At 41.9% G+C, this 27,963-nt stretch overlaps 1 protein-coding gene across 11 annotated transcripts in view; it reads left to right on the forward strand.

The window, feature by feature from the left end:
- The window catches only part of ACSL4 (acyl-CoA synthetase long chain family member 4), an 81,849-nt gene that overhangs the window by 41,353 nt on the left and 12,533 nt on the right, over positions 1 to 27,963 (forward strand). For 10 of the 11 annotated variants that reach the window (XM_069100426.1, XM_069100428.1, XM_069100429.1 and 7 more), the window contains 8 exons: positions 280 to 460; positions 6,146 to 6,255; positions 7,053 to 7,191; positions 12,759 to 12,909; positions 13,133 to 13,256; positions 19,612 to 19,683; positions 25,734 to 25,873; positions 26,660 to 26,832. In XM_069100426.1, the coding sequence (XP_068956527.1) occupies positions 280 to 460; positions 6,146 to 6,255; positions 7,053 to 7,191; positions 12,759 to 12,909; positions 13,133 to 13,256; positions 19,612 to 19,683; positions 25,734 to 25,873; positions 26,660 to 26,832 (1,090 nt within the window). The remainder of the gene's footprint in view (positions 1 to 279; positions 461 to 6,145; positions 6,256 to 7,052; positions 7,192 to 12,758; positions 12,910 to 13,132; positions 13,257 to 19,611; positions 19,684 to 25,733; positions 25,874 to 26,659; positions 26,833 to 27,963) is intronic. The other variant, XM_069100431.1, reaches the window with a different exon arrangement.

Consider the following 27,963-nt stretch of genomic DNA (forward strand, 5'->3'; position numbering starts at 1 on the left):
TTGGAAGAGAACAGGTCCATACATCAACCAAGTCTGATGGTTCTTGCATTGTTCCCTCACCCTTGAAGGAGAATGTATTTCCTTACCTTTAAGCATGATGGTATTTTGTTACAGAACTTTGTTCCTTCTCCTTTGGGTTAAGAAAGTAGCTTGCGTGATCTAGAAATGTTCATAGTGTTTATATTTTAACTTGAGGGTGGTTTTTAATATTCTACCCTTTGAATTGGTTTTTATTTTGCTTGCCTGAATGACCATGCCAATATAAGAGTTTTGCTTCAGCAGCTAATCCTAGGAGACTATAAATGGATGAACTATGTCGAAGTGAACCAGAGAGTGAATCATTTTGGCATCGGACTTACTGCATTAGGCCTGAAACCAAAGAGCACAATTGCCATCTTCTGTGAAACCAGGGCAGAATGGATGATTGCAGCACAGACCTGTTTTAAGTATAACTTTCCTCGTGAGTATTTTTACCTCTTTCTGTAAAGAAATAATTATATCCATCTTCCTAACTTGCCTTTCTTTCAATTTATGTTTGATGTATTCCTCTTTCTCCAAAATCATATCGGTTTAACAGCATTAAATTGTTGACTAAAGAATCCATGAATTCTCTAAAAAGCTAGTACTCTTCTCGTGACTAATGTCATGGTTTATAGCTGCATTTTCAGTTGACTTGGAACCTTTTCCTGAATTCCTTTTACCAAGTTGCAATCAGAACAGGTTTTTTGTTTTGTTAACTACTCTGGATAATTTTATATAGTACTTGGCACAGGGGTAGGGAACCTGCAAAGGACTGCATTTGAGGAACTAGAGAGCCACATGTGGCCTCGAGGCCACAGGTTCCTCACCTCTGGCCTGGAACAGAGGAGGCACTAATAAATATTTGTTGATTTTATTTTAATCTTTCAGAAGACTTCAGTTCACTCAACTATTCATCATATATGTATCTTATACATGTATTCAAACTTGAGTTGACATGAAAGGTATTAGGTAGGGAATGGAAAAAAAAGTTTTGTGATCCTTAAATATCTTTCTACGGTTCATATGAGAAATAAAATGATTCTCTGGTGATAGTTAATTTATATTACAGAAAAGTAATAAGGCATTTCTAATGCCCTCCATGGAGTTGACTCCTGAACTAAACAGCCCCACTAAGTTCCCAAAAGGAATGGATCCATGAACCAGAACTGACCTGGAATCCTCATGGATTTGCCAGTACCCATAGGCTAAGAGTAGAATGGTCTCTGGGGAGACCACATCTGGGCCAAACCCCCTGGCTTCAGCCAGAATGAAAATGGCTGAGAACATGGACTGGCGGCATCTAGTGATCTCTGACACTGGCAAGAACTGCATTCTTAGCTGTAAACCAATAGAAGAGAAGACAGATGGGGATGGGGAGAATGGCGGGGAGGAAGAGAGGGAAGGAAAGGTAAGGAGGGGAAGAGGAGGGAGAGGGAAGAGGAAGGAGGGAAGGGAGAATGAGATATAAAGAAAGCAAGAGAGGGAGAAGGAGAGGGAGGGGTAGAGAGGGAGATGAGGGAAAGTGACACATGGGAACTGTAGGGAGAAGTTGAAGGGTAAGGCTAGCATTTCTAAGATTCTGGATGCAGAATAAATTAATGGGAGAAGCAGCCATGAATAATATTCAGTGAATAATCTGCCCTTGAAAGCTACAAGGCCAACCCAAACCTTAGTAACTGGTTATCTCAGTCCCCATAGCAGCTGTTCCCAAACTTTCTTCCTCCATTTAGAGCATGAGGACTGGTCAATAAATAACATAAATAAGCTTACAATCATTCTCTCCAACATTCAGAGCTCCTCCTGTTTGTACAGTGACCCCTCAGTTTCCTTTGTAAGTGAAATCAAGGGATGATAAATTAATCCTACATTACTTCAGTACTTCCAAAAGACCTGTGGTTTGGGTGACAGGGGCAGCTTATTCCACAGCCTGCTCCGTGCCTTGCTAAATGTTCTGCAGGAGTTGTGATCCAAAACTATGAACATTTTTGTGGTCAACTTGTGGTAGGTCTGCTGCTGCTACAGCTTTCTGATCTTAGTGAGATTGGGCCCCAAGACAAGCTCATCTCTTTGTTGCAACCCCATAAGACCTTCCAGAACTTGAAGGCTCCTGGCATAGTGTTGGAGAACCCAGGGGCACCTCCGGCCTCTGATGGAGTCCTTTGATACACCTTGACCATGGAGAGAAATGAGTTCTTTTCAAATAATCAGGAATAAGTGCTTTATAAGATCCCTTCTTCCATCTCCTAGCCTCCACACAGACCCTCCTCGGGGCTAGAAATGTACTCCTTTCTGACCCTCCTCTACTTTCTACAGTCCCTGGCTTTCCTCAAAGCTCAGGTCAGTTAGTGTCTCCTACAGAAGGCCTCTCCTGCCCTCTCTACTGCCAGGGCCTTCTGCAAAATCCTTAGAACAGAATTTTCTGTGTACATTCTGTTTTCCCCTACCCCCACCCCCAAATAGATCTCTAAGCACTTAAAGAGCTGGGAGATGCTTAGTTTTTCTCTCTGTGTCCCCAGTGCCTTACACATAGTAGGCACTTGCTAAAGACTTAGTGAAGAATGAAAAGGACATGAATGATCTATTCATTAAGAAGCTTTATTTGGGTGGCTGTTTGAAGGATGAATTGGAGAGGGGAAAGGCTGGAGGCAGGGATACCAGTTAGGGGCCTGTTATAATTGTCCAGTGAGAGATAACTAGGGCATGAATGGTAGAGGTGGTACTATGATTGGATAGAAAGAAAACTGCAAGAGATAGCATGGAGTTGAAATCAATAAGATTTGGCAATTGGCTAGATGTGGGAAGATGAATGAGAAGGAAGAAACCATAGAATGAGGAGAGAAGCAGGAGGAAGAGAGAAAGGGAAGGTGGGGGAGAGATCTCAGAGCCCATCTTATTCCACTCATGTGCGAAGGAAAATCCCATATAGAATATTACTGAAAAGGGATCATTCAGTCTTTGCTTAAAGACTTCTGTTGAATAGAAAACCAACTGCCTCTTGACAGCCTTGTTTGCTTTTTTTTGTTTGTTTTCTTAGTCGTTTTTCAGTCATATCCAACTCTTTGTTGACCCCTTTTTCTGGGAGGTTTTCTTGGCAAAGATACTAGAGTGGTTTTGCCATTTTTTTCCTCCAGTTCACTTTACAGATGAGGAAACTGAGGCAAACAGGGTTAAGTGACTTACCTAGAGTCACACAGCTAATGTCTGAGGCTGAATTTGAACTTGGTTCTTCCTGATTCCGGGCCCAGCACTGTGTCACCTAACTGCCCCTTTTAGATAGCTGTAAGTATTAGGAAGTTTTCTAAATCTGCACCTTCACAGTTGACTAAACCCATTTCTCTGTTTCTTGAACCAAGTCATCAGATGGCTTGAATAGGAGACCTTTCACCAGCCTCAACATCCTTTTGTGGTTGTTCTTGCATTGTGGCTCTTTGAGCAGAATACCACTCTCCAAATGCTCTCAACTCAAGGCACAGGGCGGGGGTGGGAACTTTAGCCTGCCTAAGAGATACACCACCCCTCTGAATAGAAGAAAGCTGCCATATTGAGCTTGTTATCAAACTTTCAGGTCAAAAAAAATGTCAGGCCTACTGCCTAGCCACATGGCCTTTGGCTTGTTTTTGTAGATGTGGTTTTGAGCTCAAGTCTAAAACTTTTCATTTACCTCTACTCAGTTTCATTTTTGCTAAGCCAGCCTGTCAATTGGGTCCTTTGGGATCTTGATTCTGTCACCCAGAATGCACATTCTTCTCCCTGGCAGCCTTGTGCCACTCACACATTTGATGAGCATGTTGTCTACACCTTTCTCCAGGCCTAGCAACAGGCCTAATGGAGAAAATAAATCAAAGTTTAGGTTTCTACTCTGACTCAGCATGATGACCAGTTTGAAATTCACTAACTCTAGCCAACATTTCCCCTTGTCCACAAGAATAACAGGAGATTCTTTGGATGGAGAAAGCCTTCCTGTGGGAGACAATATCTGAGCAGAATCTTGGAGGCAGAGGTGAGGAGGAAGGATATTCTAGTCATGGGACACAGATGTTGATCTTAGGGAACAGCAAGTAGTATACTTTGGCTGTAGTGATATCTTCAATGTGAAGACCATTTTGGAGCAATGAGACTGGAAGCAAGGTGACTGATTAGCAGGCAATTGTAGTACCCTAGGTGGGACGTAAGGATGGCCAGAATGTTGACTGTGTGAGTGGAGAGAAGGGGACAGATGCAGGAGAAGCTGTGGGGATAGAATTGAATTTTTGAATAGAAATAAGGAAGTTTGGAGAAGAGGCAAACATAGACTGAAGATAACAAGTTCATTTTAAATATGTTGATTTGACATGCTGAGGCATTCTGGTGGAGATATCCAACAGGCAGCTGGTCATGAGTTGGAATTCATAGGTGAGATCAAGGCTATATGTGTAAGATTTGGGAATCTTCTGCTTTAGAGGTGAATGAACGTAAGAGTGCTAACAAGATTACCAAGAGAGGGGATATTTCATATATATATATGTGTATATATAAGTATATACACATAATTATATGTGTATTATATACATGTGCACATATGTTTCTTGTATATATCTACACATGTAACGTATATGAGAGGAGAGGAGTCGAGACAAAGCCTTGAGAGACATTTAATGAGTAGGAGATTGAGGAAGCCTAACTGATGGAACAGAAAAGGAGGAGTCTCACAGAAAGCCAAGAGAGGAAAGAGTTTGGGGAGAGAAGGGAGGTGGTCAAGAGAGTCAACAGCTGCGGAGAGATTACACAGAGTGAGGCCTCCCTGAGGAAAGGTCATGGGATTGAATACTCTACCTTAGAGAGAGCAGTTACAGCAGAGTGGTGGGATCACAAGCCAGATTTCAGGGGGTGCAGAGTATGAGGAAGTGAGGCCATGAGTATAATCAACTTTTTCTACAAATTTGGCTGTGAAATAGAGGAGAGATATGAGATGCTAGCTTGGTCGGGATGGCAGAATCAAATGAATCTTTTCTGAGGATGATGGAGACCTGGACATGATGGTAATGGCAAGGAAAAAGCCAGGCAATGAGGAAAGACTGAAGATGAGAGAGAGGAGTTGACCAAAGGGGCAAGCTTCCAGAGGATGGTCCAAAGGCATAAGCTGATGGTTGCCTTTGTTATTAAAGAAAAGGGCCACCTCTTCATTAGCTTTTGGAGCAAAGAAGGAGAAAATTGGAGATTATATAGTGGGGTTTTGAGAGATAGCATGGGAAAGAAGAGAGAACATGTGAGCCAAGGATTCTTTCCTCAGTAAAGCGGGTGAAAATGGCCGCTCTGGGAAACACAGTAGAGTTAATCAAGGCAGAATAAAAGTATTATGCAGTGAGAGGGCCAGTTGTGGTAGGATAACAAATTTGTAGCAGACCCAATCAGTACAGATATGTGACCTTCCCCAGAGGCATTCAGGGACTTGCAAGTAAGATGCCAAACCCAGGCCTTTAGACTCCCAGTCTAATGCTATTATACCATGGGCAAGATATTCCTTCTTATCACTTACCACCATAATACAAGTCCTTATCATCCCTTCACTGAACTATTACAATAGCCTCCCACACCTTCCCATCTCTATTTCCTTCCCCAACCCCATTTTGTCTCTCATACGACTGCTAGAATACACATGAATCTGGTCATTCATGGCCTCCCGTAATCTGGCCCCACCCTACCTTCTTAAGCTTTATTTCTTTGTCTATACTTTACATAAAGTGGTTTCACACACACATCCAATGGTGTCCTGTGTCTTTGCACCTCCACATCTTTTCTCATGTTATTCCAAGTCTTTACTTGGAATGTCCTCCTTTGCCCTCTGACCTGTTGAATTCCTATTCTTCCTTTAAACCCCAATACACATGGCTACCTTCTTCAAGAAACTTGACATACTTTCCACCCCATGTAATAGCGAGATGTGCTCAATAGTAAGTCCATTCAGCTGTTACAGAACATTTTGGTTTATATCAGACATTGCCAAAACCACAGGGTAGGGAGGTCTTGTATAACTTTAATATCTCTCTCCACTTGATTGGCATTTTATAAAAGTTTGTTGATGATTAAAATCCTTCTTTACAACATTCTGATTGTTGATTATTTTTCCCCTATGTTTATCGGTCAGTTGTAACTCTATATGCAACTCTTGGCAAAGAGGCCGTAATCCATGGGCTGAATGAATCTGAAGCATCCTATCTGATTACTAGCGTTGAACTTCTAGAAAGTAAACTTAAGGTAAGTGGGAAATCTACATGTTCTTTCCCTTTTTATTCTGGCTAGCATTATCAGCCTCCACAGAAGCCTGATTCCAGTGCCTTCTGAACAAAAGGTGATCCTGTATTTTCAAAGGCTGACGCATGAGCCCAGATCTGGCAGCACCTACTACCCATGTGAAAGGCTTTAGGTTAGGCTCCACTCTGGCTTGTGCTAAAGGGCTAGCCTGGCCAGTGTGGCCACACTGAAGTGTTTGATCCCAGCAATTCTTGAAGATCCTTAATTGTAAGTCATAGGGGCTGTGATTTATGGCATCAAAGGAAATCAGCCACCTCATCAGAATCACAGTATCAGAATTATCCAATGATAATATTGAGTGATTTAGTCTTTGATGTACAAGTCATAGGCTCTTATATGGATTTAGTACTAGGAAGGACCCCAGAGGCCATGTAGCCCAACTTCCTCATTTGACAGATAAGAAAATGGAGGCTGAAAAGTTAAAATAACTTGTATGAGGTCACAAAAGTAGTAACAAATGGGCTTTCATATGAGCAAAGTGTCTTACATAACTTATCTCTTTATTATCATCCCCATTTTTCAAATGGGTAAACCGAGGTTCATAGACAGTAAGTTAGAAGAGACTTTAATGTTTGTGAAACACTTTTTATATATGTTCTCATTATTATCCCCATTTTACAGATGGGGAAAGAGGTTCATTGAGGATAAGTGACTTGCCTAGGGTCACAGTTAGTAAATGTCTGAGACAGGATTTTGACTTGTACTTAAAGCATTTGCCAAGGTTTCTTTCCATTCCACAGACTGCTCTGGTAGACATCAACTGTGTTCAGCATATCATCTATGTGGGCAACAAAAATGTTGATAAATCAGAATACCCTAAAGGATTTGAGATTCATAGCATGCATTCTGTAGAAGAGTTGGGATCCAGGCCAGAAAATGGTAAGTAATAGAGTTTTAAAAATCTAGTTAATGGGTCTTTTCACAGTCTATGATTTGTATAAAATGCACAGGAAGTGGTCTGCCTTGAAATTGGTGATTGGATTTTTCCCCCTCCCTTTTATTAACATTCTTTTTAAATTTTGAGTTCCAAATTCCCTCCCGTTCTCCTACCCTGAGAAGGCAAGCAATATGATATATATTAAATCATGTAAAACATTTCCATATTGCAGAAAAAGAACTAAGAGTACCATATTTCAGTCTGCACTCAGAGCTTATTAGTTCTCTCTCTGGAGGTAGATAGCATTTTTCATCATGATTCCTTTGGAATGGTCTTGGATCAGTTTTAGTTGTGTTTTTTTTTCTTTTTGGAGGGGGGAAGGCAGGGCAATTGGAATTAAGTGACTTGCCCAAGGTCACATGGCTAGTTTTGTGTTAAGTGTCTGAGGCTGTATTTGAACTCAGATCCTCCTGACTTCAGGGCCAGTGCTCTATTCACTATGCCACTTACCTGCCCCATGGTCTTGGATCATTGAATTGATCAGTTCTTCCCCCTTTTAAAATTAATTAGTATCATGCAAATTAGACTATGTTTGTAGGAATTTTATTTTTCTTCTTTCAAAAAGATAACTGCCCTTTCCTTAAAGGAGGAAGAAAAAAAACCAGTTTCTGACTTTGGAGCTTCTTTCCTTCCATACCCTTTGCTTCCTCCAGGCCCTTTACCCATTTGGCAAACTCCCTAAGCACCCCACCCCCATCCCTGCCCATGCTTGATAAGTCACATATTTTTAAAATGATTTTTATTAACTAACCTCAAGTACCAATGTTGATTTTTCTTTTTTGTAACTCTGCATCTTTTGGTTTTATGTCACTTCTTTCCTGGTGTATCCTTTTCCCTACCCTCCCAGAGGGCCATCCCTGCTATAAAGAAAAAAGATAGAATAATCCCACCACACTGTAGGCTCCAACTGCTTTGACAGTGAGGAGTTTTCCGAAGGCCTCGGAATAATTGTCATATTTCAAGCTGGGACTTGCTCTGCTACTAATTTGAGACACATTCACAGAACTGAACTACTCTTGCCTTCTTATCTCTGACTATAAGATTAGAGGGTTTTCAGGGTTTTTACTCCCCTTTGGTAGAAAATACTACAAGATTTCAAAGTAAAAGTTTGGTTAATATTGAATATGTATAATTTGCATGGGCAAAAACTGAAGGGCCAGGGTTCCTTGGAGCAGCAGACAATTGAAGTAATGCTCCCAGGTGGGGGGAAAAACCCCAGCACATAGCTGGTGATCTCAAAGAAGTGCAAAAATATTCATTGGAAGGAACTCAGTTGCTTAACCCAGCCAATATCAAAACAGACTTCAAAGAAGGCCTGGATCCAGCAAGGGCTATCCCAGTACCTCCTCTTTTTGGACAGCTTCAGTTGCTAGAAAATGGTTTCTGGGGCAGCTAGGCGGTGCTACAGTGGATAGAGTACCACCCTGGAGTCAGGAGGACCTGAGTTCAAATCTGGCCTCAGACACTTAACACTTACTAGCTGTGTGACCTTGGGCAAGTCACTTAACCCCAATTGCCTTGCCTTCCCCCCTCCAAAAAAAAAAAGAAAATGGTTTCCTCTGTTGAGCTGAAATCTAACCTTCTGCAACTTCAACTCATTGGTCTTATATCATCTAGGATCAAACAGGAAAAGTCTAATCTCTCCCCACCATACCAGGTCCAAAGCCACCTAACTGCTCTCATATAGGACACATATCTTCATCTTCTTGTTGAAATTTAGATAAACTGTCTATAGCATTCCTTTGATCTACAAGTCAAATTACCCTGACAAAAAAACAAAAAAGGAGGGGCAGCCAGGTGGCGCAGTGAGTAAGAGCACCAGCCCTGGCATCGGGAGACCTGGGATTGGTTCTGGCCTCAGATACTTGGCACCTACACAAAATAACTGGCCGTGTAACCTTAAGCAAGTTACTTAACCCCAATTGCTTTTTAAAAATAAAAATTAAAAAAAAGGAAATTGTTAGTTTGGCATAATCTAGTCTCAATGAAACCTTGGCTTCCTTTTCAAAGTGCTCGTTATCCCTTTAGAATCCATTCTAGACTTTTGCCAAGTATAGAAGCCGAGCTCACTGGTCACTAGTGTGAAGAAGGATAAATCCTTCCCTTTTTTAGGAAATTGGGGCATTTTCTCTTCTCCATTCCTGTGGTACCTTTGTTGCCTTTTTGATGTTTCAAAAAAAATCACAGAAAATAGCTTGGCACTGACATCTCAGTACCTAGGATGTAGGTTGTCTTAAGCCTGGTAACTTGAAGTCATTGAGGGCAGCTAGATTCTTTCATCTTCTTACATATAAGGTTTTAAATCCCTCTTAACTATTTTTGTTATATCCTTTTTAACCCAAAGACCTTTCTCCATGGTAGAGAAAACAGAAGTAAAATCAAGTTGAATAGTTAAGCCTTCTTTGTTATCATTGACCTATCCACTCCAAGGAGCAGTCCTCTTTCTTCTTTGAGCTCACTTTTTCTCACACACCCCTGGCTCTTTACCAGCCTTTTTTGTGCTGTTTGATATTTGTCATCTGCCGTGGCTTCTTACATGCTTTAGCAGTCCTGATGCTATTCTTACTGGACCACACGGCACACTTTGGCAGTCATCACTGCTTAGCTGCCTGCCTGTCTCCATCTCCATCTTTCTCTCTGTCTCCATCTCTCTGTCTCTCTCTCTGCCTCTCTGTCTCTGTCTCTCTCTGTCTCTGTCTCTCCTAGAACCCTAAGAGGTTAAGCCCAGGTTCAGAACCTTGAACCCAGCTCAGGCTAACACTATGGAAGGCTCCTTAGACACTCTGTCCTGTTTACTGTCCTGTGAAGATATGCTCCACTGTGTTCTCAGCCAGCAGTTCCAGGGCCCAAACCTACGTGCACCTTCTGAAGCCATAACCAAGCACACTAATTGTGGCTTGGCAACACTTTCTAGTTTTGTGTTCCCAAGCAGACATGGTCCTCTGATGGCTGAGTCTCAGTTCAGTCACACCCCAGCTCTAGACTGGGAAGATAGCTCAGGCAACAAAGACTCTTCAACTCCTTCATCAGGGAGGCCCCAGCCACCCCTACTGGTGTTTTCTTCCCCTGATTTACTAAATGGAGGCCCCAGTGAAGCCATATCCTTGGGCTTGAGGGTAGTGAGATGAAGCTACTTCTTTCACAGTGAGGCCAAGCTCCTCCCTCCACAGCCAGAGCCTTGAACTTGCATTCAGGTGGTCGGTAGGCCTCCTTGTCTTGTGGACCACATTGCCCTTGCACTTCTACCTGATAAAAGGTAGGGTCTCCAGCTACTTGAGATGCCTTTTCTTTCCCTTTTGAAAGAATGGAAGGGCACTTGGTCAGTTGTGTCTGACCCTTGGGGGTGGGTTTCTTGGCAGAAATACTGGAGTAGTTTTCCATTTCCTTCTCCAGCTCATTTTACAGATGAGGAAACTGAGGCAAACAGGGTGAAGTGACTTGCCCAGGGTCACACAGCTAGTCAGTATCTGAGGCCAGATTGGAACTCAGAAAGATGAGTCTTCCTGACTCCAGGCCTGGCACTCTATCCACTGCAGCGCCACATAGCCGCTCACCTTGCAGATAAGATGCAGTTCATTTGGCCCTGACCAGTTCCAACACTACCCCAAGATACCCATTGTAAGCTTCTTGGGCAACTCACAAAGATCAGATCTTCCCTTTACAGAGGAAAAATACTTCTCCCTAGTAACCTGATGTAGGGGGAGGTTTCTCAAGGCCCTGTGCCTTCTTCTCTAGAAGTGAAACCATTTGCACTTGGTACCTATCTCGGTACTGGCAGAGACACAAACCCAGGGCATTTTCTGCTGGGGAGAGGGCCTGGACCTGTGATTTCACTGATCTGGGGAACTCCTGGAGAAGACGTTCCTTCTCCTAATGCAGGTCAGCACTTTCTCTGGCCTCTACAGCGTCAAGAAGTCATCTAGAGCACCCAGAAGGGACATGGCTGGCCTAGGGCTTCACAACCAGGCTGGATCAGAGGGGAGACATTTTTTTTTGCTTTTTTTTTTTTTTGGAGGGCAGTTGGGGTTAAGTAACTTGCCCAAGGTCACATGGCTAGTTTTTTTGTTAAGTGTCTGAGGCCAGACCTGAACTCAGGTCCTCCTGACTCCAGGGCCAGTGCTCCACTCACTGTGCCACCTACCGCCCCCAGAGGGGAGACTTGAACTTAGATTCTGTTGGCTCCAAGGCCAGCTGTCCCTTCACTCAGCATTGCCTCTTCTCATTCTCTGATGAGAATAACTGCCAGATTCTCGTTGCCTTCCAGAAGGGCCTCTGTCCTTGCTGCTGGCTTGTGGGGCTTACCTTGGTGAGCAGCAGTAGTAGGTTGTTGCTGGTGGGCTCTCAGCGCCTAGCAGCTCCTCCCGGAGAAAGGCCTCATTTATTGGACTTCCCCCCTACCCCCTCCCAGCAGCTTGCTCAGCTAACTTGAATATAGGCAATTAACAGGTTCCTGCCGTGCCAAAGAGAAGCTGCCCTCAAACTGTCTTCCTTGGGAAGATCTCAAGCAAACAGAAAAGAGTTAGCAGCAAGGCTTTCCCTAATTTGCTGGTGGGATCTACCTGTCTCCTCTCTATCCTCATAGACTTCTTTTACCTTGGCTTCCCTGGTTTCAATTCATTAAATCCAACAAGCATTTAAGAGCCTACTATGCACCATGCCCTGTCCTCTGCAATCTGTGCTACCAAACTAATAAGGCCTAATATAAACATATATACATTTTATAATATATAACAAACATATATAATATATAAATGTAGGGTAGGAATAGTTTGATTCCACTTGGGGGTGAAACCAAAAAATCCCATAATCCTTCCCCAGCTGTTCCACCTGATCATGGAGAAGGGCCACAGGATAACACATAAATATCTGAACCACTGCATGAAGGGCCCCCTCTTAGGGGAGAAACTGAGTAAATGTGCTTATTTGATTTGGATGAGACCCCAGGAAGTATTTTGCTTTGCATACTTTGGGATCTTTTTGTTTTGGGGTAGAACATAATTGGGATTGGTGCCTGGAGCTAGTGAGTAGGCCTAGAGAGGCAGCTGGGCTAATTTGCCCAGGAAGGCCTCATGTATTTCAGTAAGCAGTCACAGGGCCCTGCCTTGTAGCCATTTTGGGTCAAAACACTCCAAAGAATGGGCTCCAGTGACCTGTCATCTCCCATGAGCCATCAGTTAGGTGTGGGGTCTGGTTCTGTTGTTTTTGTTGTTTGTTGCGGTATCCAAAAACAGATGGTGAAAATGACTGTTGGGGGAAGAAGGGAGCGGGGAACAGAAGAAAGAAGCCAGTTGTCCCCGATGATAAGACCAGCCAGAGCAAAGGCTCACATAGCCAGTCCTTTCTCTCTAAAGGGAGGATCTGACCTTTGAGTATCTTCCAATGGGCATCTTGTGGTAGTCTTGGGACTGCCCTGCAGGGTTCATTTAGAACTTGTTCCTCCTGTTGCCAGCAGCATGATAATCTGTCTGTTTCAACTGAAGAAAGTGCACCCCTTTTTTCTGTCTTCTAGCAAACATTCTTCCAAATAGACCATCTCCCTCTGACCTGGCTATTGTTATGTATACCAGTGGCTCGACTGGCAGACCTAAAGGAGTGATGATGCATCATAGCAACTTGATAGCTGGAATGACAGGCCAATGTGAGAGAATTCCAGGGCTCGGGTAAGGACTCTTCAGCCCTCTTTGTGTGTGACCAAGAGCTCCACAGTTAGCACTTGGGTTTGTCATTTCCGAATAATTTTTATTATTTGTGATAAAAAAATTTTATAAGTATTTATCATTCATAATTAATATATTATTATGATATTATCATGTCATTTATTTTCAGTTTTTTCCTAATTTGAAATACCTCGAAAGGATCTGAATCCAAATCTTTCCCTTTCAGACCAAAGGATACGTACATTGGCTACTTGCCTTTGGCTCACGTGTTAGAATTGACAGCAGAAATATCGTGCTTCACCTATGGCTGCAGAATTGGCTATTCTTCTCCTCTTACACTGTCGGATCAGGTGACAAACCTTTCAGTTCATTGACTAAATTATCTTGAGCTGGTTTGTTTCACTAACACATTATTGGAAAGCAATAGATAATTTAGTTCAACCACAACTTTCTCTTGTGATTTGACTAGTTCTCATGGCTCTTGTGGTCTGTGGTATGATGGACAAATGACCTATGAAAGTATGCTTTTGCCTGTGAATGTTTAATTTATTTCAAAATGAATAACTTAATTTTTCTCAACCAAGACTGTAGAAACACAAGGAGTTGTTTCAGGTATTTCTCCCATAGACACATTTTGGGGGACTACATCTTTGTGTCAATTCAGGACACCTAAACAGCCTCAGAAAAGATGCTTTCACTTATGGCATAGAGGTATAGCATTCATCCCTATCTATCTCTCCCCCCCCCATAAGCTACTGGTAGCACCAGCATTAAAACATCTGCACACATGGGCAGCTCCCAACTTGGAATTGCAATTGGGAACTTGCAATGTTCCCAACTAACAGTTGACCACCACTACCTGAGGGGTTCATCAGTTCCAAGCACATCTTAAACCACTTTTGGTGGCTTGTTATTTTTTTTCAGTCATGTCTAACTCTCCGTGGCCCCATTTGGGGCTTTCTTGGCAAAGATATCTCCTTCTCCAACTCTTTTGACAGATGAGGAAATGGAGGCAAACAGGGTTTAAATGGCTTGCCCAGGGTTCCATAGCTAGTAAGCCTAAAGCTGGATTTGAACTCAGGAAGATGATGAGTTCCACCACTCTATCCATTGCACCACATAGCCACTCTGGTGACTACTTCTACATATAATCTGATCTTTCTTTTTTTCTCACTAGGCTAAACATTACTATAGAAAAAGCATTAATTAGAAATCCAGTAGGGGTGGCTAGGTGGCACAGTGAATAGAGCACCAGCCCTGGAGTCAGGAGGACCTGAGTTCAAATCCAGCCTCAGACACTTAACAACAACAACAAAAAACTAGCCGTGTGACCTTGGGCAAGTCACTTAACCCCAGTTGCCCTCCAAAAAGCAAAAATAAAAAAAGAAATCCAGAAAGAGCTGAAGGGGCAGGGAGTGTTTAACCTGCAACTAGAAAAATTGTCACAGACAATTTTGGCTTACGAAGCACACTGCTCCTCCCAACTGTTTTCCACTACAATTTCAACCTTCTAGGTCCAGAAGTAGTGCTTCTGCCCAAGGGGAATGACACCCCTTCCTCTAACTGCAAGAACTTCTCTCCTCCTCCCCCTTTGAAACCAAACCAGGGGGCAGGGTGTGACCCCCCCCCCCAGCGTCACAATACAAGATAATTCCTAGCATCATGAGTTGGAACTCAGAAACCATTTTGTCATCGAATCTATCTTCCTTTTATAGTATTTCTATACTTCGGTATTTTGATGGATCCATAATCTCATCAATGTGATTATTCCTTCCACTGGTGCTAATTGCAGCCCATCCATGCCATTTCATCTTCCGTAATTCTCCATATGTGGATCCCTAGAAGATCCACTGAACATGTGGAGAAGATCTTTAGACATCACTGTATTTTCTAGAGTTCTGGTCTATTCCTCACATACTGTCTCTGCCTGGTTCTACCTAATAAGAAAGGCCTAGAATGTGGGCCGGGTGAGAATGAATGACTGTTCAGGGGCCCAGCCTAGCTAGTTTCAAAAAGGTTAATCACAGAACTTTAGGGTTAAAATAGACCTAACCATTCCAAACCCATCCTCAAACACAGATCCCCCACTTTCCAGCATCACCTGACACGGGTAGCCAACCATTGGTAGAAGACTTTCAGACAGGGGAAATCCACCACCTCTTGAGAAAGTCTTTCCCACTTTTGGAGAGCTTTAGGCAGTAGGTCATTTTTCCTTCTGTTAGAGCCAAAGTCTGCCACTTTGCAACTTGGATCTGTTATCCCTTAGTTCTTCCCTCTAGGGCCAAACCAAACAAGTCACATGCTTCTTCCATGTGACTGTCCTTCAAATACTTGAAGACAGCTGTCACATTATCTTCTCTCCTCCATGCTAAACATCTCCAACCCCATCACCATACTGATTGCCTTCCTCTGGACTCCCTCCAGCTGATCAACAACCTTTCTGCAATATGGTATCCCAAACTGGATTCAGTGCTGTAGGTTTGGTCTGACCAAGACCATGTGTTGTGAAGTTATTGGCTTGCTTAATGGCATACTGAAGCCTAAAATTCTATTGGCTTTCATAGTTGCCATTGCACTCTGCTGATGCATGGTGAACTAACAGTCCACTAAGTGCCTCAGATCTTTTTCAGATGAACTGCTTTCATCACAAATTTGGCCATAGGGTAACAAATTTTTGTATAGACAGTTCTTGATGCCCATCCCCTTTTAGAATGGTTCCACAAGGGTTAAAGTCTGTGGTTGTATGGAAAAAGGTACCCACACCAACAAAATATAGGCCTTGAAGAATTGGGTACAGGCTACATTTTGGGTTCTATAGACCCCTGTGGGTCAGCCAAGGTGTCTAACCTGCCTTTCTAATGGTGTTTCTATGTGGAAATATCTTCTGACTTTGAATTAACATACTTATAAGTGGACTTTTGGAATACAATCTGTGTATAAATTAGGCACATATTATTATAGTTAGATACATTATTAAGTTAAAAGATCAAATTTCAAACCTGTTCCAATATTAATGGAGAGCAAGACAGATTAGTTTCATTATATAAAGTTCTTCCCTGTTTTAATCTTAAATGATAAGTGCATGTACAGGGAAAATGCCTATAATGTTTTACAGTTATTGAAAGGGAAAGAAAGTTTGCAGTAGGCTAAGAGTGTGGTAGGGTTTTCCCTCATAGGAAGTTTGGAAACCAGCCATAAGCAGCCCATTTCTTCTGTTCCTTCCTGAAAACAATAGCTCCAGTCTGGGGAATGCAAGGAAATTTGAGATTGTTGATGGCCTGGCTTTTTCCATTCAGTAATTTAAGTATGACAGTGGAAGCCTTTTATAAAGAAGGCTTTAAAGGACATATACTTGTCTTATTGGTTAACTGTATTATAATGAATCCCTAATCCTTCTAGAAACCCCAAGTTGTAAAACCCCCAGGAAACAAAACGGTAGAGGCAGATCTCCCTCCCACTCTCCCCCTCCTTTTAAGGAGTAAGTTACTAGAGCTGACCTTTTTTCTTGGTCAGTATGTGCTGCTCTGCTAGCAGACCATATAGTACTCGTTTAACAGCTATAGAAGTAAATAAGATGAAAAACTAATGATAGTATTTAGAACAACAGAAGGGAGGGAGGGTGTGCCCAACAGAAGCTGGAGCTCCCCAGTGACCTGGGGGGGGGATCACAGTCTGCAGCAGCTGCTGATCCTGGGCAGTCCCTAAGCTCTGGGGGAGGCAGGCGAGGAGCCATCCTTTTCTCTCCAGTAGATTTCCCATAGCCCAAGTCTTCACATTTTCCTGTTACATTCATCTCTTCTTCTCCCTCCAGGGGACTTTTTTCCCCTTTATCTCACCATCCTTCTGAAGCTAGACAGAATCAGAGTAGCCCAAGAACTGTGACATCTTCCATGAGTAAAGCTTCCAAAAACATCAGTCCCGGAAAGGAGCCTGCCTGAACTTCCTGTTTCCCTCATTAGATATGGTTTAAGCTGGGAAATGTCTGAATCTAGAGAATAACAGGTTTCTTTATGGCAGGCAAACTTGAAAACCAACTAAGCCAGATCTGCCGGAGAACATACATAGATGTTTGTTACAAACACATCTACTCATGTTTCTATTAGCAACAGTGTTAGAAGCACCAAATTTGGAGTCAGGCTCCCACCACACAATAGTTGGTGTACCATATGATGAAGTAATGGTAATGGTACTCATGGTGGAGGCAGGAAAGAGTAATAGAATTTCTGTAGGATGAACTTGGATAGGGTTTTAGGCTGTTTCAAAGAGGGGAGATCTCAGAAGAAGAGAAAGATCATAGATGAGCCTTCCACCCAAAAAAATAATCAAGGAGAGGTTCCCAACTACCAGTCCATAGGCCTAAACTATACAAAGTTATTATGCATGTAATATGTAAAAAAAAATTGATGTTTTGCATCTCATTTTTAATCAAGTTCAATGTTTCTAAAGTTTAATTGTTAATTAATTTTTAGGCTTGATGAGTAAAAAGTAATTCTTTATGATTGCCTTTTAAAAAATTCCCACCCTAATAAAATGTGCTCAGCACCCCGATGGGATAATCTATAGATGTGTTGAGGGGATATTCTTCATGAAAACATTAGAAGGGATAGATGTACTTTTGTATATGATTTTCTACAATAGTGTACACTTCTTTTTTTTTGAGCGATCAGGGTTAAGTAACTTGCTCAAGTTTACATGGCCAGTTATTTCTGGGTGTGGTACTAAGTATCTGAGCCCAGATTTGATCCCCAGGTCATCCCGACACTGGAGCCAGTCTCTTACTCGCTGAGCCACCTGGCCTCCCCTAAGCAATCAGGGTGAAGTAACTTGCTCAAGGTTACACGGCCAGGTGTTTCTGGGTGGGTGCTAAGTGTCTGAGCCCGGGATTCGATCCTCAGGTCATCCCGACACTGGAGCCGGTGCTCTTACTCGCTGTGCTACCTGGCTGCCCCAATAGTGTATACTTCTAATGATGCCAGATGGCCTTAAATCAGGGAATTCCACGATCTCAGAAAATATAAACTAAAAATAATGTGAAGGACAATGACAAGATGCATGGTGGGTAGCTATATTACCAGTACTTGAGAAGATGATAAAAGACATCATCATTATCAGGCACTTAGCTAACCAGAATCAGAGGTGGGCCAGTAACTTAAGGACCAATGGATAGCCTGTGTTGGAAGATATTCAGAGAATAGACTAGCACTTAATATGTCCCAGGGATGGAAAACCAACAATAAAACACTCCCTTCCCTCAAAGAGCTTACATTCTATTGGACTAAGAGCCCTAGCTGTTGAGAGGTTGAGGTTGGAGGTGCCATATGAGCTGCATTTGAAAGGAAGCCAGGGATTCTGAGACAAGACAGAGGGGAGTACAATCCTCGATGACAGGGGATGGGATGTTGGGTATGAGGAAGAACACGAAGACCAAATTGGCTGGACCACCGAGTGTGTGCACTGAATGGGGGGAGAAGTGATGTATAGACTAGAAACAAGTCTGAAAGCCTTAGGATGAAAAATGCCATCCATCCCCAGAGAAAGAACTCATGATGTCTGAATGCAGATCGAAGCATACTTTTTTTACTTCCTTTTTCTTGAGATTTTTTTTTATCTATGTTTTCTTTCACAACATGACTATTATGGAAATGTTTTGCATGACTGCACATTTATAATCTATGTCAAAATGCTTGCCTTGTCAATAAGGGAGGTGGGAGGAAGGGAGATAATTTAGAACTCTAAAAGTTTTTTAAAAAAACATTAAAAAATATTTTACACATAACAGGAAAAATAAAATACTAGATAATTTTTTTTAAAGAGGTAGGTTGGAACTTTGTTCAAAAGGGGCTTTAAATGTCAAACAGAAGAGTTTGTATTTGATCTTTAGAGGCCAAAGGAAGCCATTCAAGTTTATTGATTAGAGGGGTCACATGGGCAGCTGCATGGAAAGAGGAGAGATTTAAGGCAGGCAGATCAAATTGGACACTGTTCTAATAGTTCACTGCAGAGGTAATCAAGGCCAGAACTAGAGTAGTGTTCATGTGAATGAAGCAAAGGAGCCAGATCCAAGACATGATGCAGAGGTAGAATTAACAAGTCTTTGAAACTGATTGGATATGACTGAGACAAGGAGTTGAGGATGAACCCAAGGTTATGAACTTAGATTACTGGGATTATGGTGGTACCCTCAACAAAAGAGGGAATATAAGAAGTAGTTGTATGTTTCAAGGGGGAGATCATTTGGGACATGTGGAATTTCAGATGCCTCCCAATAACTCAGTTTGAAAAGTCTACTAGGTATGTGGTGATGTGGGACTGATGCTCAGGGGAGCTAGGGGCCAATGTAGACATGTGGGAGTCATGCGTATGGAGAAGAGGACAAGTGAGCCTATGAGAGCTGATTCAACCATAGAGGGCAAGAGAAGGCCCCGGATAGAACCTTGGGGAACATTCGGTCCATGGTTAGGGCCAAAGATTTAGGGAAAGATACAGATAAAAAATACACTAGAACAAGAAGGCACGTTGGGGTTAGGAAAGCCCAGATCCATCAATACAGAACTAGTATGATAACAGTTTTGCATGTGTAGCCTTTGTTGGATAGGCTCAGATAAATACTTGAAGGACACTTGAACACATTGAAAGTGTCTTGAGTTATTTTAAACTTTTTTGTGATTTGTTTGTATAACACATTGAACTTTTTCTTTGTTATAGTCCAGCAAAATCAAGAAGGGAAGCAAAGGTGACTGTAGTGTTCTGAGGCCTACACTCATGGCAGCTGTACCGGTAAGTAGAGGTCAACATCAGCAGGGAATGACAATGGTTCCCATTTCTGTAGCACTTTCCTCACAAGGGCCCTATGCAGCAAACAGAACTAGAATCTCAAAGGGCTATTTGACTTTCCCAAGACCATCCAGCTAGTCCAGGTATCAGAAGCTGGGCTTAAGCCAAGACCTTCTGGCTCCAAATCGAATTCCCAATACATGACAGTTTTGATCATGAATTTGTTTGCAATGTAGGCACCATGTGCCTTTTTTTAATAGCACTTGTGGATGGCCATTTCTGTAGCTTGGTTTTTTATTCAGTGCCTAAGAAAAGTATGTTTCTCAGTTGGGCGGTTTACACTCATTCAAACATTTGAGAAAAAGAAATGAAAGCTTCCTAGAATCAGATGAAAGGAGGTAATACTTTTTTCAAATAATTCATTGAGGGGACTTTGCCACAGTAATAGCCAGTATTCAGACAGACTCTGGATGGCCACCTCTTAGGGAGAGGACAGAAAGCATTGGCTGCTTGGGGCAGGAATTGGGCTTCAAAGTCCCTTCCCAGCTCAAGCATTCTGTGATTTCTCCAGCTGGAAAGGGATCATCTAGCCAAGGTTTTTTAAACTGATTCCACTCACTTTGGCAGCTTTCATTGGCATTGTGTGGCCTAAGGGCATGCCCATTACAAAGTGCAAATGCTTTGTGTTCAGAACCAAGGATGCTAGTGGTACAACATGGGCAAGTGCTGCCAGAGACACCTCAGATTCATTACGGGCTCAATTTTTAATTAATTTTGATCATTGCATGTTCGGAAACTTTTAACTGTTGGCAAACTTTTTGTGACCCCGTATAGGGTCTTGACCCACAGTTTAAGAAGTGCTGATCTAGACCAACCTTCCATTTTTACAAATAAGGAAACTGAGACCCAGTTAAGTGAAATGGTTTTCCCAGAGTCACATAGCTGTAATTGGAGCCTAGGTCTCCTGACACTGAATTGGCAAGACATTATCAGCATAAATGATCCCCAACAAGAGGGAATCTGGTTTGAGCAGCCTGGGTGTTCAGAATTATTTCTTTACATGCTACTGTTCTTTACAAGGGAGATGTTGACTTTTATAGCCTGTTTGAGATGAGAGTTTGGAAACAATTTTGAACATAGCTGGAACCACTCGCTAATAAAGTTTTGCCAATTTGGCTTTTCTAAAACTAAAATAAGACCAAGTCTGCTCTGCCTATGGTGGAATATATTTGTATATATGTTTCTTGAATAGATGAACTGAACTATCACTCTTATGACTCCAACTTCACCTTTATTTGTATCTCTTTCTCTTTTTTGGCTTTTTGAAGGGGGGAAGGCAGGGCAATTGGGGTTAAGTGACTTGCCCAAGGTCACATGGCTAGTAAGTATTAAGTGTCTGAGGTCGGATTTAAACTCAGGTCCTCCTGACTCCATAGCCGGTGCTCTATTCACTGTGCCACCTAGCCGCCCCCCCCCCCCCCATATCTCTTGCAGTATTCGTTTTCTCATATGGTAAATCTAAGAAAATTAAAATCCTCATCTTCTATTCCAAGAAATCTGTGATTTGTGGTCTTCCTAATTTTAGACTACAAAATTATTCCAGTAAGGTAGATAATAAAATTGTTTTATGTGATGGAATCTTTCTCTCTATGTAATGATAAAAATTTACATTTCTATAGTGCCTGCTAAACTTTACAAAGCACTTCTCTCCCAAACAACATTGTGTGGTAGATAGTGCAAATTCTCCTCATTTTGTAGCTGAGAAAACTGAGGTTTGGAGAGGACACACAGCTCATAATTAGCATCAGAGTACCAGGGCCCTGAGCCTCCTGCCTCCAAGTTAGGTTTTTTTCTTATGTGCCTTTTTTTAGCCTCTCTGTTAATAACTTACATTTATATAATGTTTTAGAAGATATATTTAGAAGTGTTTAGAATTCAAGTCCTTTGCCAAGGGAATTGAATTGTGAAAGTTTTCAGCCTGCAAAAATAAATATGGTTATCTGTTACACTCTGTATCAGATATAACTTTATTTTTGCAACTGCTTTTCTCCCCTAGGGCAGAAAACACATACAATCTTATTCCCACCAAATGAGGTCTCAGGCTACCACCAGTGAATATTTTTTTTTAAGCAATCGGGGTTAAGTAACTTGTTCAAGGTTACACGGCCAGTTATTTCTGGGTGTGGTGCTAAATATCTGAGCCCGGATTTGATCCCCAGGTCATCCCGACACTGGGGCCAGTGCTCTTACTAGCTGTGCTAAACAGTGAATATTAACCATAGTTCTCATTAGTAGTGGCCAAGTACTATATCATCTCTAAAGCTGGAAAGGACCTTAACAGTCATCTTGTCTGCCCCCTCCCTTCCTCCCTGGTTTTGCAGAGGAAGTAACTGAGGCTTAAGAGTATGGAATAAAAGTCACTTGCCAAAAGTCAAATACCTAGCTAATGGCAGAGCCTGGTAGATTTCAACCCCAAGGCCTTGTACAGAGGGCATTGATTTTAGAAGTCCAAGACCTATGTGAAGGCACTGCAAGTGTGATAGTCATTCCTTTGAATTACTGGAATATGGCAGGGTTTGTATCTGTTTGGATGACAAGAAGGCATCCCCCAAAAAGATTTGTTCTCTCTTCACCACTGAACTTTTGTGTGACTACACAGGGGCTCTTAGTAGTTCTGTTCAGTGCAAAGCCTAGTCCATGATTATTCATAGTGATACCTGCTGCTTTTTGGAACTTGTGTCTTACTAGACATTAGATACAATTGTTCCCTTTATAATTATTCCAGAAAGTTTGAAGATTTTGTTGTTTAATAGTTTTCCCTTATTGGTCAAAGGCTTTCTCCTCCTTTTTAGTAGAGCATTGATTGGGCTAGGTATGAGAAGGGTATCTTAATCCCAATTCTGCCATTATTGATCTATCTAAAATACCTCACGTGTAAAAGTTCTCATTTCTGGGCCTCTATTTTTCCTCTATGTATCAGCAATGCAATATTCACAATGCCTATGGAAATTACAGATATGCTGATGTAATTATCCATCACAAAATACATCAGGCTTGCTATATGGGGGAATAAGCTAGAAAATTTATTAAAATACCAAAAGACTGAGTCCCAAAACCAGAAAGTGAAAGCCATCAGAGTAGTTATGAAATTGGCACAGGTAGATAAAGTAGAAAGCACCCACATTCTCAAGCCTTTAAAACAGAACAGGCTACCTCAGGCAAAGGTCCTCCTCTCCCCACTCACAGCAACCACCCAGCGTCTAGGAAGTGTGCTCCCAGCAGCTCTGGCCCCTGGCAGTCCTCAGCAGGAGTCCTTAGCAGAAATTCTGGCTGACTCAAAAAGGGCTTCGAGCTGCCACTGCTGCTGCCTCTGCTGCTGCTGCCACCGTCACTGCCACTGCTAGCCACCGCAGGAACTCTAGCTTGGCTTCTGCTTCCTCTTGCTCCGCCCCTTCCTGCTACCTCAGCAAGTCCAATGGGGCATGGAAGATCTTTAAATCCCATAACCCTTACACTCTATTGAACTGAAATAAGACTACTTAAATCTTCTGGGATGCAGGATTTATAGGACCATCTATAGAGATCAGCAGTTCAAGTCAATTAACAAAAACATTAACAGTCTTTTGGGGTTGTTGGGATTCTTTTTTAAAAATTCAGTGGAAGAGTTGGTTTTTGAGATGAGCCTTGAAGGATTTCAGCAGGTGGATTTTGAGACTGGGCAGTCCCAGAGTAGAGACCAAGCAGAACAAAGACATAGGAATGACACAGTTTAATTGGAGCATAACACACATGGAGGTTAATAAGTGTGAGGTGGCTAGGAAAGGGGGGGGGGTGGACCAGCTGGAGATTGGCTAGCGAGATCAGCATTAGGGAAACATTGAAGGTTTCTGATCTATGCATAAAAAAATAAATTGGGGGGGAGGGGCAGCTAGGTGGTGCAGTAAATGGAGCCCCGCCAACCCTGGAGTCAGGAGGACCTGAGTTCAAATATGACCTCAGACACTTGACACACTTACTAACTGTGTGACCTAGGGCAAGTCACTTGACCCCAATTGCCTTGCCTTCCCCCCTCCAAAAAAAATCAAGAACAATAAATGAGAAGTGTTAGAGATAACTAGGGAAGAGAATGAAGGTGGGAAAAGCATAAAGAGATGATGGAGCCCATTCTAGGAGGGTGGTGGGAGGAGCAGAGAGGAGGGACATCCAAGAGACTTACTGCAGAGAAACCAACTTATAGAACACGATAATCAGTCAATCAAGAAGTAATAAGTGCTTACGATATACCAGGCAGTGAGGATACAAATAAAGGTAAAAACCATCCACCTGAAGGAGCTCACATTGGGTAGCAGGAGACGATGCCTAAAGTGGATGGGCGTTAATGTCAGGTGAAGGCACTAGCAGCTGGGAGGAGGAGTCATGGGGTCAGGGAATAGAGAGAAGGAGAATAGAAGATGGGAGAGGTAGGAAGAAGTCAAGTTCTGGAGAGCTTTCAATGTCAAATGAAAGAGTTTTGATCATGGAGGTAATATAGGTAGCCACTGGGATCAACTGAGCATGGCCTCAAGTCTTCTGACTCCAAGAAGGAAGGGTGAATGGTCAGAGCTGCACTTTAGAATATCATCTTGGCAGCTAATTGGAGGATGGATTGGAGTGGGGAGGGACTTGAGGTAGGGAGACCAGTTAGACGACTATCACAGCAATCCAAAGCAGAGGTAATGAAGGCCTAAGTTAGGGTGTGGAAAGAAAGGGGACATAGGTGGAAGATGTGTTGCTAAGGCAGAAATGACAAGATTGGTCAAGAGATTAGATATGTGGGGTGGGTAAGAGCCAGGAGTCAAGTATGACGCTGATGTACCTGCCTGATCGGGAAGCATGGTAGTGCCCTCAGCACTTGAGAAGTTTAGAAAGGAGGGTATGATCTGATACAATCCTTCCTTATAAACTGACCAGTGTCTAATGTGAAAGTGTCTGCAGATCCTATACCTGACTGTATGCCGCTATGGGGGGGGGGGAGAGGGAGGGGGAGAAAATTTGAAAGTTAAAGAACTGGGGAATTGAATCTTGTAAACTCAAAGTAAACGAACAAATTAATAAAGACCAAAAAAAAAAATAAAATTAAAAAGTACCGAAAAAAAAGAAAGGATGGTATGGGAAAAGGAGAATGAATTCGATTTTGAATATGTTGAATTTGAGGTGCTTTTATATGAGATATTCAGTTTAAGATATGCAAAAGGTTTTTGGTGATACAAGACTATAGTTCAAGAGAGATACTAAGATAGATCTAGGAGTCATCTATATAGATAGCATAATTGAGACTATGGAAGCTGAGTGAGATTATTATATCATATTATTGTATATGTTATATATGTATATATAATATATATTATCTCATATTAAATGAAATAGAATAGTTGGAAAGGAGATCAGGGCCAGTCCATGTCCTTGGTAGACACCCAAGGATGAAGGAGCAGAGAGAAATGAAGAACCATCAAATGAGACAGAATGAGCAGCTGGAGAGGTGAATGAAGAGAGAGCTGAAAACTCAAGAGAAGGAGAGAGTTTTAAATTCTGCAGGGGGAGAGCTCAAGGAGGAAGAGAAATGGACAAAAGACTTGACAACTCGATTGGGTATGAAAAATGAGGAGGAAACAGCACAGTCTCAGATATCTCCAACCTTGCAAACATGAGTAACCAATGTTGCCATTAACATAAAGGTTTGGAACTTGAGGAATGTTTAAAACTATTTAGCCTGAGAATATATTTAAATTCAGATGAGGGAAATGATTTCTTTCTGTGGGAACTGGATGACATACTTATTTAATACTATTTCTGCAGCATAAATATGCAAGAGAGGCAGTTCCCATCCCATACTTTAGTCATTTTTAAACAGTTATTACCTGTAATTGAACAGTCAGTAAAATTAATTACATATTAAAGAAAATAAGTATGTATGATATGTCACAAAGTTTCATCAAGTGTTGTCAACAAACTGTCTTCAATGAAATGTGTGTTTGTGTGTTGCATAGAAATTTTAATCTTCTCTTCACCTTTAGGAAATTATGGACAGAATTTATAAGAATGTTATGAGCAAAGTTCAAGAGATGAACTACTTTCAGAAAACTCTGTTCAAGATAGGCTATGACTATAAGCTGGAACAGATCAAAAAAGGATATGATGCTCCTCTGTGCAATTTGTAAGTATAGTTCGTGGTTCCAATACTATTGTAGATCATCGTGAAGCCATATATTTCCAAAGGTCATCATAGTATAGTGGAAAGAGGCCTAGATTTGGACATGTGTTGGGCAACTGACCTCTCTTTTGTGGACTTTATTTTCTTCATCTATAAAATGAGAGGGCTGCACCCGGGGACCCCCAAGTTCTCTTCTAGACTGCATCCTATGATCCATCACATAACAAACACGGCAAATACCTGGGAAATGAATGAGGACTTTACCAACAGTTTTGGGCTCAGAATTTTGCACTTTTCTTAAAATAATCGATGAATTTCAAGCCAGCTCAGTATGCTTAGGAGATTTCTTTTGTCTCATTCCTCATGGAAGTTTCTGATTCATTTATAAAAACATGAGTATGTAAATTTAATGGTCTTACTGGAAATTTTACGCTACAGAAAGAGGTAAATGTTCAAAAGATAATTAATTTAATCTTGTTCATCATTTCTAGACACCAATTTGTCCAGGCTGTAGTCCAGTATTTGCCTTTCTAGTTAAAGCTCTAAATATGACTTCTGTTCTTTTGTTTGTACTAAGATCATAAAATCTGTCATCGCTTTTTCAAAGGAAAAGTGTCTTTGGACAGTTATTGCTTTTTAACTCTCATCATACTGAGTTTTTAGTGCTTAAGCAAAGCCGAGAAATCCTTACTAAAGCAGTTCTCACTAATTTGCTCTGTAGACAACTCTATGTCAGCAAAAATGTTCAAATATTTCTCCTTCCCTTCCCCACCCTTCCCTTTTATCAAGCCTGCTGTTTAAAAAAGTAAAAGCCCTATTAGGTGGAAATGTCCGGATGATGCTTTCTGGAGGAGCACCCCTTTCGCCTCAGACACACCGATTTATGAATGTCTGTTTCTGCTGCCCCATTGGCCAGGGTTATGGATTAACAGAATCTTGTGGGGCTGGAACAGTTACTGAAGGTCAGTTTTGTTTTTGTATGATTAATGATGTTAAGTATATGCTCTGCCCCTCCAGGTATTTCCATTGGTACATAGACATGGAAATAAACTTGGAAAACTTGGCGGGGTGGGGGGGGGATCGTACTTATTGTTACCTCCTGTGTGATAGGAATCAGCTCTTAAAGCTCCTGAGCTAGAGAGATGGAAGATGCCCCCTCCCCTCACCTGTTTTGAAGTCTCTGAATTGGGGCTTCATGTTTCTAGCTAGGTTCTGTCAGAGATCATGAAGGCACTGCTTCCTATATGTGCAATGCTGGGTGGGTCATTTGATTGCTGTGGGCCTTAATTTCTCTATCTGTAAAATGAGAAGGTTGAACAGAAGTTCCCTTTGAGTTCTAAATCTCTTCTATCCTAAGTCGAAGGCCCACATCCTAGTCTCACGTCTCCATCTGCCAGCCACACAATCGCCACCTGGTTATATTGCTGTCACTACAAACAACACGTCAAATCCAAGTTTATGATCTGTCAGCAAAAACTCATTTCCTTTCCCTCCTTCTCTCCTCTGTCAGCAGTACCACCATTCTTCAAGTTTCCCGGGCTAGAAACCTTCCAATTCCCTTTCAGTGCCCACTCTCCATTGTCCTCCTTATCCTACCTAACCTGGCGCCAAGCTGTGTCATTCCTTCCTTAGGAATTATCTCTTGTATTTTCTCATTATTTTTGACTGCAACTACCCTAGGTTAAATTACTGGACCACTATAATGGTCTCCTGACTGGTCTCCCTGGCTCCAGTCTCTCTGCTGTTGAGCCTGTCCTTCACCGTGCCACCCAAAGCATCTTCCTGAGACACCAATCTGACTGAAGGGACCGTATTCTCAGAGAACTATTGCACTCTTTTTGATCTATATTTGCTTCAGTTCTTCTATCTGCATATAAAATGTACTATTTGAATATTTGGTTTTGCCTTTTAACATTTTAATTTAGGAATTTAGTATATCTTTTTTCAATTCAGTCATTAAATTACCGAGAGTGTTGAGTTTTTTTTTTTTGCTTTTTGGAGGGCAGTTGGGGTTAAGCAACTTGCCCAAGGTCACATGGCTAGTTTTGTGTGTGTGTGTGTGTGTGTGTGTGTGTGTGTGTGTGTGTGTGTGT

This window comes from Petaurus breviceps, unplaced genomic scaffold, assembly GCF_028583685.1.
Source record: "Petaurus breviceps papuanus isolate PSGF00001 unplaced genomic scaffold, PetGlider_PUasm1.0 400, whole genome shotgun sequence".
NCBI classification, from domain to species: Eukaryota; Metazoa; Chordata; class Mammalia; order Diprotodontia; family Petauridae; genus Petaurus; species Petaurus breviceps.